The sequence below is a fragment of the Drosophila sechellia genome, chromosome X, assembly GCF_004382195.2.
Source record: "Drosophila sechellia strain sech25 chromosome X, ASM438219v1, whole genome shotgun sequence".
NCBI classification, from domain to species: Eukaryota; Metazoa; Arthropoda; class Insecta; order Diptera; family Drosophilidae; genus Drosophila; species Drosophila sechellia.
The window spans coordinates 3,894,960-3,906,808 of NC_045954.1; the positions used below are offsets into that span (position 1 = coordinate 3,894,960).

Consider the following 11,849-nt stretch of genomic DNA (forward strand, 5'->3'; position numbering starts at 1 on the left):
ATGGGCAGTGCTGCGCAGCGTCGCATCGCCTTTTCAAAGTGCTGCACAACACAACAACAATTCCGAAGAGTTTTTCAATTCGGGTTCGGTATTTTTTCTCATGTGCCTACTGTGCTATTAAGCAATTTCACCCGCTTACAGACAGCTGTAACATATTAAGCACAACCGTTCGACTCAAATGCAGTTGCTAGAACTTGAGTGCGCGGTTATGTGCTCCCTTCTTTTCAGTTGCCAAACCAAAAAATAAAAACGCTGAGAAGGTCAGAGAAATGTACACAGGCGTAAATTTGTGTGCGTGTGTGTGGGTGCGTACATCCGTGTGCGCTCGTGTGAGTGCGCAGAAAGTTATACAGCTGTCATCGACTGGCGTATTTATCAATAAATGACTACTGTGATCAGCGAAAAACTTCAGTTACTGGGTAATTGTGACCACAACTTCTGGGCAACTGTGCCGCAGTGCCCCAATGCTGACGAGCTGAGACGGAAATTGGTGAAAAAGCTGTGTCAAAATGACGTGTTTTGCGATAGTGTTGCCACTGACAACAGCCGCAGGGCTGCCAACTCGATGGTCATTCTCCACTAATTAGTTGCAAAACGAGCAAGCAATCTCGTGTTGATTAGTAGATGCAAGCCTAGAGCAAACGCCGATTTAGCCACCTAAACGGCTTGCCCCTTAATGCAACAAACAGCATTTGTCAACCCTGGCACGCAGCGCAGTTAGCAACACTGCTTGTTAGCCAAAAAAAAAAAAAATGAATATGGAAAGAGACCAGTGCTTTTTAAAGAAATTCAAAGTCAGTGGGCCGCAAGGGGTCGCCAAAGACTAAACAGACGCACCTGCCACCACGCACCGCCCCTTGTCGCTCGTCCACATGACCAGAACAACAACAAATGCTGCAAAACACTCAGTCAGTGCTCCAATGTCTCAGTTTCAGTTTTAGTCTCAGCTTCATCCCCATTTCCCAATCAATTGCAGATATCCGTGCGCACACATTTCCGTATTCCGGTCTGTTTGCGAGCAATCCGCATCTCCGTGCCCAGGAACCTACGTAATGCCGCTGGCAAAGGTTTGAGCCGGAGGAGAGCTACTGACGACAGGCCTGTCAAGTGCAGCAGGATTCCAAACTGATACGCAATAGGTGGGCTCCCCTGTGCCTCAAGCCGTCTGGAAGTCGGGAGAAATCGGTAGGAATCGGCGGAACAGCCTGCAGAGCACTTGCAGTCGCGGTGGCAACCACACGGCGGCTGGGCAGCTGGGCTACCTAAAAACATCGCGAAGAGAAGAAACAGTTTGTAAGCAGTTAATGGGAATACGAAATATACCCGTTTACTAAAACAAACTCCCACCACCCCCCCAACAGATTCGAGGAATTCGAATGGCATTTGTTTTTCTCCTTCGTTGCATGCCACCAATCGAAAGAAGATGAACAATGAACAAGCGCCGTCATCATCGGACACACCGGCGGATCGTGTGGCATCTGGTGGAGCAGCTGCCAAATTGCCAACGATCATACCGGACACGCCCATCGTCTCGATTGCCGCTGGCACGATGAGCGAGAGCACCACGACGACCACCGTCACCAAAACGACGCCGACGCCGTTCCCACAGGAGCAGCTCATGACCATGATGTCAGACCATGTGGCCAAGGCGGACGCGCAGCTTGACGAGGCCTGTAGGAACCAGGGCGCCAAAGACGAGGACAGCCAAGGAGCGTCACCAGTGGCTGCCAACCATGTAGCCACCAGCGGCAGTAGCAGCAGCGGTAGTGACCCCAAGAAGTCATCATCCCCTAGTAGTAGCCATAGCACTGGTAACCACCACGCCACGGCAGACGCCGCCAAAGGCTCTGCAGCAGAAGCAGCAGCAGGCGATACGTCCTTCTCGCAGGTCTTTGCCATGCTGAAGGATTCGCCCAGCTCTGAACTGTCGCGACCAAACCGCAGGGTTCTCCAGTATGGGGCCACTGCCAAGGGCAAGACCCAGGACGATCAGAATGTCGGCAAGCGACAGAAGAAGAAAAAGGTAAGTGCACTCTGGCTGAGTTGCATCTTAAGGTGGAAATATAGTGCATGTTAAGCAGAAAACGAGTTAAGTTATTTGTTTTATTAAGAAAAAGGTATCGTTATGTTACTCGCAAAATTTTACATTTGTGTGCGTCCTGGAGTTCTGAGGCTCTATGGGGTTCGGACTTTCATATCTTAGTTATAAATGGGCAGGCTTGAATAGAGCTCTACCAGGGCGACTAAGTTGAGAAACAACTAAGTAAACGTTAAATTTGAAATTAATTTCGATTTCAGGTGGAATTACAGTATTACCACCAAAACGATAGTGTATATAAATTAGACATCAATATTGCTTATTTGCACACTAAACTAGAAACTAAAATAGATTCTTACGCTTGCGGACCATTAACGTTGTTCGAAAATGCCGAAATCCCCTTAAAACACGACCTTTGGAAACACATTGACTCACTCACACTGCCGACAACTCACTGACTATAAAACACTGTTTTATCGAAAGCCAAATTTGATTCAAAAAGAAAGAATAAATGTTGCCACTCCAATTGCATCTCCCTAATGAACACATACAAACATACATGTATGCGAATAGAAGCCAAAGTACCGTTTACGAAGTTAAGGGCAAAGGAATTCGAAATATAAGCATACGGTCATCTCGTTCTGGCCAACTGGGATTGTGGCTGTCTAAATAGTGCCGTTACATTTGACCCGATCAAGTGTTCGCGCACACAGGAACTTCGATTTCTGATCACAGTCGGTTTTTGACCAGCGCCTTCGATAATTATTAAAATCAAGACCACGAATCGGGCAGGCAGAAGGAACGGATAAAACCGCAAAGCGTTTGTTTATCTAATAACAGCATTGGCGACATCCGTGGCATTAACCACAAAAACTTCTCGTCTGTTCCCGTTAGATTTCAGTTATTGTTTTTTTTTTCTGTTTTCTTGTGTTCGTGTGCAACACCATAAAGTACATTTGTGTGTGCGTATGTACAGCGTTTATTTACTGGAACCGTGTGCCATTTAATACTTCTATTGCTCTGCGGTCGGTACTTCATCAGTTCGCATAAGGAACTCGGAAGGGCATGTGTTTGGAATAAGTGGAGCTGAGAATTCTTTTGATTTTTTTAGGTTAAGTCGCGGCGATTAATGTTTTACACGCATATGTGTTCGTGTTGGTGTCCGAAAAAATCGCAAAACTAATTGCCGAATATGTTCTTTGACGCTTTTGCAGACAAAGTACGATACCTGGGAAGATAGTGATTTTAATGATTTGGACGACGCATCATTGAAGAAACTTCTCGAAGAGGCCTACTGGTATCGAAATCCTGGCGATAGGAAGAACAAGAGCGAGCGATTTCTGGTAAGTTTTGGCTCATGTATGTGCAACATGTATATGTGTGTATAAATATTTCTGCTTCACGTCTTTTACGCCTGCAGCAAATGCTAAAAAAGGCTGAGTACGACGAAGAGATCTCTTATCGTGCCATCAAATCCTGCCTCACAATCAACCCATCCGCACTAACGTCCAGTGCAACAGGCTCGAGCGGCGGGAGCAGCAGCAGTGCAGGGCACAACAGCAGCTATAACTCCACCAATAATCGGTCAACGGATCCCGGCCAGCGGCACAAGCAGGGCGGCTCCCTGCAGGATCTCGTTGAGGCGGCGCACCGCAGCGAACTGGCCACAACCTCGGCAGCGGCGGCGGCAGCAGCGACAGCGGCAGCAACCCAACGTTTCAACTGTGATTACCAGCTGAGTGGCCGCTCCAATCGCCGGCAGCAGCAGCAGCAACAGCAGCACAACCAAAACGCCACCTCCTCCGCATCCGCATCCAAAAAGATCAAGAACTTAAACGTCTCGGGCCGGCAGCGCGAAGGAGGCAGCCTGCCCAGCAGTGTTAACTTTGAGCCGGCATCGTCTGCCATGGAAGCCAAGCAGAATAAACAACAGGCTCAGCCTTCGACAGAAGCTGCAGGGGGCTCGTTTTCGGGATCGGTTGGTAACAAGCACCACCACCGCAGCAGCACCGGCAGTTGCAGCAGCCTGTTAACTCAATCATGCGACGCTGAGGCAAGCAATCAGTTTGACTTGGACGTGGACGTGGACGATGCGACGGGTGTCGGTGCCAGCGACGTCCAAGACGACAACATCTTAGGGGTAAGCGATGCTAAGTAGATCGACTAACGGACGAGTTTGTAAGAGACAAACTTCTTGCATCGACCTATACTCTGACCTTTAAAATTTGACGTGATTTTGGGATCCATGCAGATGGGGCTGTGTACATACATTGCTAATTATCCTGCTTTCCATTTCATGTATAGCAATTGGATCCTCAGAACCCATCGATGAAGTTTCTGATTGACGCCCTAAACGACAAGCCATTAGAGGCCAGGTACACCGGTGCCGGCAAAAAGTTCCTAATCGACGACCGGTTGCATTTTTCCGTCCTGGAGCTCTCTGCCAGGAGGAAGCTGCAGCAGCAGGCACAATACCTGGCCGCCCTCACCGGACAATTTGGTCTCGGCCTGGAGGAGGAGAAGCGCAAGGTAGAGGCCGGCTACGTGTCGCTCAACGACAACTACACGGCGTGCTCCTCAGTTTATGGCGGCGGTGCAGGTTCACCAGCTGCCGTGGAGGGCAGCAAGCCCTCTACCTCCTCCTCGGCCGTGTCTGGCGGTGGCAACTGCGCTGGCTCCTCTGACTCACTGTCTACCGATCTGCGGCCTGCGAAGATTGGACGCATGGTCCCCGCCGCAGCGGCAGTGGCAGCTGCGCCAATGGGTGGCAAGACGACTACGGTGAGTAAATATAAGGGTTACAATTACAGGTCTTTCGACTGCTAATACAAACTCCAAGAATTCTAATGTTTACATCATCATCCTTTGTTTTTTGTTATTTTATTACAGCGGCAGCTAGACGAGAATGGAAATGCATTGGGCGATGGCTTCGGGGGCAGTGCAGCCAGTGGAGCCAGTGGCGCCAGTGCTGTCGCCAGCAGTAGCAACGGCAACGGTAACGGAAACCAGTTCACAGCTCTAATAACCACCACGGTGGGATCCAGTGTACCCACCTCTACTGTCGCTCACCGTCAGAATAGCGTCTCCACGCTGCTCTCAACGGGAACCAACACTACAACAACGGCCATGGCAGCGGCGGCGGTGGCTGCATCCTACAGCCAGTTGCAACAGGCACCGGTCGGAGGCGCGGCTGGAGCGGTTTCTGGGATCGGCATTGGCATGCAGCAGCCCACCAAGCAGAAGGCGAAGAAGAAGTCGCAGCAGGAGCGCAACACCACCACCGTCGATGTGGAGTCGGTTGCCGGCTATAGGGGCAATGATCCTGTTGAGCAGCTCGTCAAGTACATTGAAAACGATGTCAACGTTGGCGGAAACAGTGCCGCTGGACAGCGCAAGAAGGAGCGCAAGAAGCAAAACAAGCTTAAGAAGAGCAACTCGTTGGAGGAGCTGCGCACATGCTCAAAAATGGAGGTGGACGATCTGAAGCGCCAGTCGGCGACCACGGAGATGATGCGCCAGAAAAAGGGCACGAACAATGCGTCCTCGGGCGGACCGTCGTCGACGGCCTCTGGTTCCTCAAATAGTGGCAAGCACAACTCGGCATCCGTGGCGGATATTAACAAAAACTGCAACAAGGAGCAGCAACAGCAGTCGACGCCGACGGTGCAAGTGCGCAACAGCAACAATCCAGGAACGCAGCAGCGGAAGGGCGAGCGTCGGTCCTGGGGCACCGAGGAGTTGCAGTACCTGGGTGACCACCAGGAAATGTCCGCTGCCTGGTCGGAGCTGGAGACTGTGGGCCAAAAGCAGCTGCCGCTGGCGCTGCCCGCCTTGTCGCGCATGTCCGAACTGGATGCCTTGAATACCGTCTTGTCGGAGACCGCTGAGTTCCATGTGGTTACCAAGAAGAAGAAACCAAAGAAGCAGCGTGCTGTTACCATGGACGATGCGGCCGTGGCTGCAGCTGCCGTCACGGGCGGCAATTTACAGCGCATGCAGCAGATCACCAAGTCAGCGTCCTCCAACATTATGTCCCAGCGGATGCACTACTATACTACGTACAACAGCAACAATGGTGGAGGCAGTGTCAACTATAAGCAACAGCAGCAACAGAGCCAACAGTACCAGGAGAACTACCAGGTGCCACAGGGGCAGCACCACCATCACCACCACCATCATCACCACCATCATCACCATCACAGCGGCTCGGCGGTTTCGAATCAGGTGGATAGCTCACGGCGCAAGTCTACGTCGTCTATGCCGCCATCGGAGAAATCTGACTCCAGTGATCTCGACTCGGTGCACTCCCTGCCCATCCAGACGGCTAAGAAGAAGAGCCTTGGCGGTGGCAACAACAAACAACGGGGGGCGCCGGCAGCCAGTCAACGCCAGGCCAAGCAAAACAACAATGCTGCAGCCCCCATTTCGTATGCGGATATCGCCCGGAACAAGCAGGAGGCTCTAAACAATGCCACGGCCAGCGACACCGAGTTGGAGCTGGGCGACAAGATGCAGAGCAAGAGTGGCGGCAAATCCAAGTCGCGGCCCGATTTCCCGGAGCTGCCAGGTGCTGTTACGACAGGGGCTGCATGTGGAGGTGCAGCCAATCAGGCGACGGTTGTCAGCAACCAAAATACGCCACCATCCTCGTCCAGTTCTATCAGTTATTCGCAGAGTCTCAATGCAACGCCGCCCAGCAGCAGCAGCGATGCGGAGTCCACCAACTCGCCGGAGCTGCTGGCGCAGGTGCAGATACCGGCTTACAGCATGGTCACGCCAACCCTAACAGCCTCCATGATCAGCAGTGTCAGCAGTTCTGCCGCCAGCACCTCTTCCACATCCTGCTCACCGCCAGCTCTGCAGAAATCCAAGAGCGTGGAGCACGACACCAGCTACAGCTGCAACAGCAGCAACTTGGATCAACAGTATCCGGCACTAGAAAAGACCGTCAAGCGGCATAGCACCAACAACGTGTCTGTGGCCGTTGCAGCCTCCACCTCGGCATTGGCGTCCTCCTCGTTGTACAACTTTGCAGCGGCAGCCAAGCAGGCAGAGAACGCCCATTCTGTCGTATCGCCGTCAGTAGCTGTAACAACTACCTCAACCTCAGTCGCAGCCTCAGCTCCAGCTACAGCACCAGCTACAGCTTCAGCTCCAGCTTTAGCTTCAGCTACAGCTACAGTTACAGCTCCAGCTGTAGTTACAGTTCCTTGTTATTCCTCATCCTCGACACACGGCTCGACTCAAACTTCATCTTCTACTGCATCGTCTTCTATAGCAGCTTTACCCTCGAGCAAGGCCAAGACCAAGCCAAAGGAGCTATCTCCCAGCAGGAGTTGCAGCAAGAAGCCAACGAAGCCTAGTCAAGGCGTGCCGTCAATCAGTCTGTCCATTTCCACCACGCCGAAGGCTACCACCAGCACCAGCACTACTACTACACAAAAGACCACAGCTGCCACGCAGACCGAGGGAGCCAAGAAGCTGATCAGCGGGATCCACAAGCTGCCCAGTAGCAGTTGCATTGCGAAGGGAGCCGGAGCCGTTTTGGAGGCCACCGCAGCCAGGCGTGCTGTGATCATACTCAACGATGATCGCGAAGCAGGCAGAAGCAACAATGAGTTCATATTCGGCGATTTCAACGAGGATGAGCTAAAGCTCTTCGACGACAACTTGGATGATGAGGAGGAGGGCCAGCACAAGCAGTCTTCAAACAAGAAACAGCAAACTGAGGCGGAATCTGATGTAACCCAAGATGACACCGAAGACGTGGACCAAGATCTGGAAAAGGAACTAGAATGCCTGGGACGACGACCAGAGAAGAAGCAAGAGCGACAGCAGGATGTCAGCGCCAGCAGCGATCAGCATCTGAATGATTCTGGTGCGGCTTCGGATGCAGTCAACAGCTCAGCCAGCATTGACATGCTCTCAATTTCTGCAGAGGCGGCACAATCGTCACCTAATGCGGGGGCAACCGCTACCTCATCCAGCGTCGCCAGCCCCATTAACTCGTCCACGCCCTCGGGTGCTTCGTCCGCATCGGCGAGCACTTCCACCTCATCGTCCTCGGTCTCGATTTCATCATCGTCGGGCGGCAACGGCGCCGCTTGTCTGGCGTCCGTTTCCGGTATGCTTGGTGGAGTGGCAAATCAGTCGGGGGACAGCGGCATCTATGCTGCCGCCAACACGTCTATTAAGGAGCACGTTAACAATTTCCTAAGCAAGGCCAGCAGCAGCGAGGAGACGCTGCCGAGTACCAACTCCATATCGATGCAACAGCTGGAAACATGCAACGACATCGAGGCGGCCATCATAGCCGCAGCCCGTGCTGCCGCTGCTGCCCGGAGCACCAGCTGCAGTCGCAGCAACTCTCAGGAGCAGGACGCCTTGCAGCCGCAGGTCAAGACCAAGGCGACTCCCAATCCCAATCCGGAGGCGAAAATGGTTCTGCCTGTGTTTGTGACCTACAACAACAACGACGACGACGAAGACGAGGAGGAGGACGACGAGAGCCTGCAGGAACTGAGCTTCATGGCCGATCTTAAGGCGGATGCAGCCACGGAGGATATTTCAATGCAGCCGCCACCGCCACCGCCTTCATGTCCGGCGATGATGACCAACACGGAACTAATCGTCGACTACATCGCCAAGAGTGAGTATTCGGGTTGGGGTTTTCTTATTTCTTTTCTTTTTTTATTCACACACCTTTGTGCGAACATCAACTATTGCCTCATTATTAACATATCGTTGTGCACTTTTGCAGCCTGGAATGCCATTTCCAACAGTAAGTACGTAAAGTACTACAACGAGCAAGAGCGGGAGCAGGAGACCTAGAAACCACACAAACAGCAATCTCTGCAGCGTCAGCGAAATCGAAATCAGCAACATCGGCGTCAATCACAATAGCAACGTCAGCAATATCGGCAGCAATCTAACGAGAGCATCCAACGTCGGCTGAAATCAGGAGAGCAGATTAGTTGGAATAGGGTGTTCTAAAAGTTTAAACGTTTTTTTTTTTTTTTTTTGCAAATCCATCGTTTTTATATCTACCGATATCGTACACGCACTATATATTATTGCAATAACGATACGCTTTAATGCTAATTAATGTAACGAGTCGATAGGCAAACTATTGATTTACTTTGGCAAGCGCTGCCGTGGATCAGGGTAGACATCTAACCGATGGGGTCAGCGTTGTCAAGGAGTATCATCAGGTGTTTGTATTTCCAGTGTGAGTGCATGCGAGTGCTGAGCCTAGGAGTATAGGATCCTGTCGGCTCGGGTTCCGGTGCCGCATGCCCAATAGGTTAACTATTGAAGAAGGGATTTAATAGAGAAGAAGAGCGTTCAGCTGTGAATTAGAAGGAAATCATAACTAAATCAAGTGAACTTACGAAAGCTTCAAGTGAATATTTATTTAACATAAGTTGACCGAGATTTAAACGTTTTTTTTTGTCGCCTCAAGATGCGATGGTCAGATAGTGATGTTCAATCAAGCATTTGGATTTGCTTTTGTTAATTTACAACCTTCTGGATCCCGAAAACGCAACGTTTTACCATTACTATTACTATTATTGTACTTTAATAATTATTATACAATTATTCAAACGTTTTTTCGTCATTGTTTCATATGCCCAATTTTTGGGCGCATTGTTGGAGAAAATCCTAATCCTAGATATTAGACCGAGTCAACGTCGCGTGTACATAGTGGACCAGAAGTCGTGTGGGCAGTTCGATCTCTGTGTTATGGATTAGTAGAAACAGAACAAAACGGAACAGAATAATAGAACAGAGCAAAACAGAAAGCCCCACGAAAGATATTTGATATGTGTGTATGATAACGACTATTTAAAGTAAACTATGTAAGGCCGCTTCTTTGCTTCGGCTAGCCATAAATAAGCCTCAAGAGGAGAGTATGTTACCGAATAACCGAATGCAAACAGAGAACCACAAAATACCGGCAAAAACACTATAATGCACTTACGAAAAATGCCGCCGTTTAGCTGGGAGAGCCTCAGAAGGTCTCTCCGAGGGTATAGAAGTATAGATATCGTAACTATTTAAACAAGAATTAATTTAATTTAAAAGTAACAAACACGAAAAAGTTCGGTAGAAAGAGAAATGAATTGGAGTCGAAGGCGGATACGGAGTAACAAACAAACAATAAGCGTTAAGTGAACTCGTAAGTATAAAAAGCGCAACTAAATTGCTATCAATAGGAATATACATTATATACGTGGATCTACTAACGTAACTTTTTTTTAAAAAACGCAAACGTTAACCGTTTAAAATGTAACGGCAGGTAGCAGTTAGGTGAACAAAAGTCGGAATAAAATTACGGAAATAAATCATTAATTTAAAGTATCTAAAGTGCGAATCGAGAAAGCCTATTTAAAGCTAATCATTAAAACATTTAGAAGTCCCATTTGGAATGCCCAGGGAGTGGGCATGTCCGAATAAACAAAACAAACATTGCGAAATGTTTTTAGATATATGTGAAACTGTTTTGCTTCAATTGCTGTATATTTTGAAAATAAAAGTTAAGTAATATGCCGAAAAGCGGGACATGTATTCAACACCACTCAACCCCGAGTCCTGACCCCTTGACCCTCTAAAACTCCGCATGCAACACTCGGCCAGAGCTGTTGCTGTGCTGCTCTAAACCATGTTAGCCATCCGCAGCAGAATCAAAAGTCAGAGCAGGAGAATTTTAACTGAGTTGCTAGGAGGACGACGATATGGAATATATTAAATATTTGTATCTGTATACTACATTAAGCAGACATTAAGGAAACACACACTAGTTTACAAATTTGGCCTTTTGGCGGTTACCCTAAAGAGCGTTAAATTTTCTAATTAATTGGAGGCTGCTGAAAGCGAATGTGTATCCGAACCCAGCTTACTATAGGTTTATCATACGAATATTAATACCAACCTGCGAATGGAATAACCTGTCTTAAATTGTTTTGTGAATTGTATTTCAAACAAATTATTTAAATATTACGTGTTTTATGGTCGACTGATTATTATACCCGTTACTCGTATAGTAAAAGGGTATAATAAATTCGTTGTAACAGGCAGAAGGAAACGTTTCCGACCACATAAAGTATATAGTATATATTCTTGATCAGGATCAATAGCCGAGTCGATCTAGCCATGTCCGTCTGTCCGTATGAACGCCGATATCTCAGGAACTATAAAACCTAGAAGGTCGAGATTCAGCATACAGATTCCAGAGACATAGACTCAGCATAAGTTGTTGCCAATGTTGCCACGCCCACTCTAACGCCCCACAAACAGCACAAAACTGTCACACCCACACTTATAAACAATTTATTAATGTTTTAGTTTACTCCCCAATATTTATCGATATACCAGAAAAATTATGAAATTTCGCGTTCGCATTCAAACTAGCTGAATAACGGGTATGTGATAGTTGGGGAACTCGACTATAGCATTCTCTCTTGTTTTTCGCCAGTAAACATTACTTCCTTTCATATCCAACGTTCTTTTCGAAAATATTAAATCAGTTTCCTGTTCTATTTAGAATACACATGTTTAATTTCAGCAAACTCAAATTAGTCTAAGAAACGTGTTTTAAAGACGTACATCTTTCGTGTAAACTAGTGTTATATATGTACAACCATTAAGTCAAACTAAGCCAATGTACACTGCAACAATTTTAGACAATTGAGAACTAACGAGAAACAGAAACAAGATACACAAAACCGAATATATGAGGGTATGGAAAACAAAATGAAATTAAATTATACGCTAGGCCAGTAATTGAACATAATACTGAAATATTATAAAT

General features: G+C 48.4%; 1 protein-coding gene across 2 annotated transcripts; it reads left to right on the forward strand.

The window, feature by feature from the left end:
- The first annotated feature begins 53 nt into the window (after positions 1-53).
- Positions 54-10,594, forward strand: LOC6612534 (platelet binding protein GspB). 2 transcript variants are annotated; one of them, XM_002037006.2, is made up of 8 exons: positions 54-908; positions 977-1,293; positions 1,362-2,023; positions 3,253-3,381; positions 3,459-4,178; positions 4,343-4,819; positions 4,928-8,687; positions 8,799-10,594. In XM_002037006.2, the coding sequence occupies exons 3-8, from the start codon at positions 1,424-1,426 to the stop codon at positions 8,867-8,869; spliced, it is 5,757 nt and encodes a 1,918-aa protein (XP_002037042.1). In that variant the 5' UTR covers positions 54-908; positions 977-1,293; positions 1,362-1,423; the 3' UTR covers positions 8,870-10,594. The 2 variants fall into 2 exon arrangements, with proteins under 2 accessions (XP_002037042.1, XP_032581339.1); XM_032725448.1 differs by having other exon boundaries at positions 54-419.
- Positions 10,595-11,849: the final 1,255 nt, after the last annotated feature.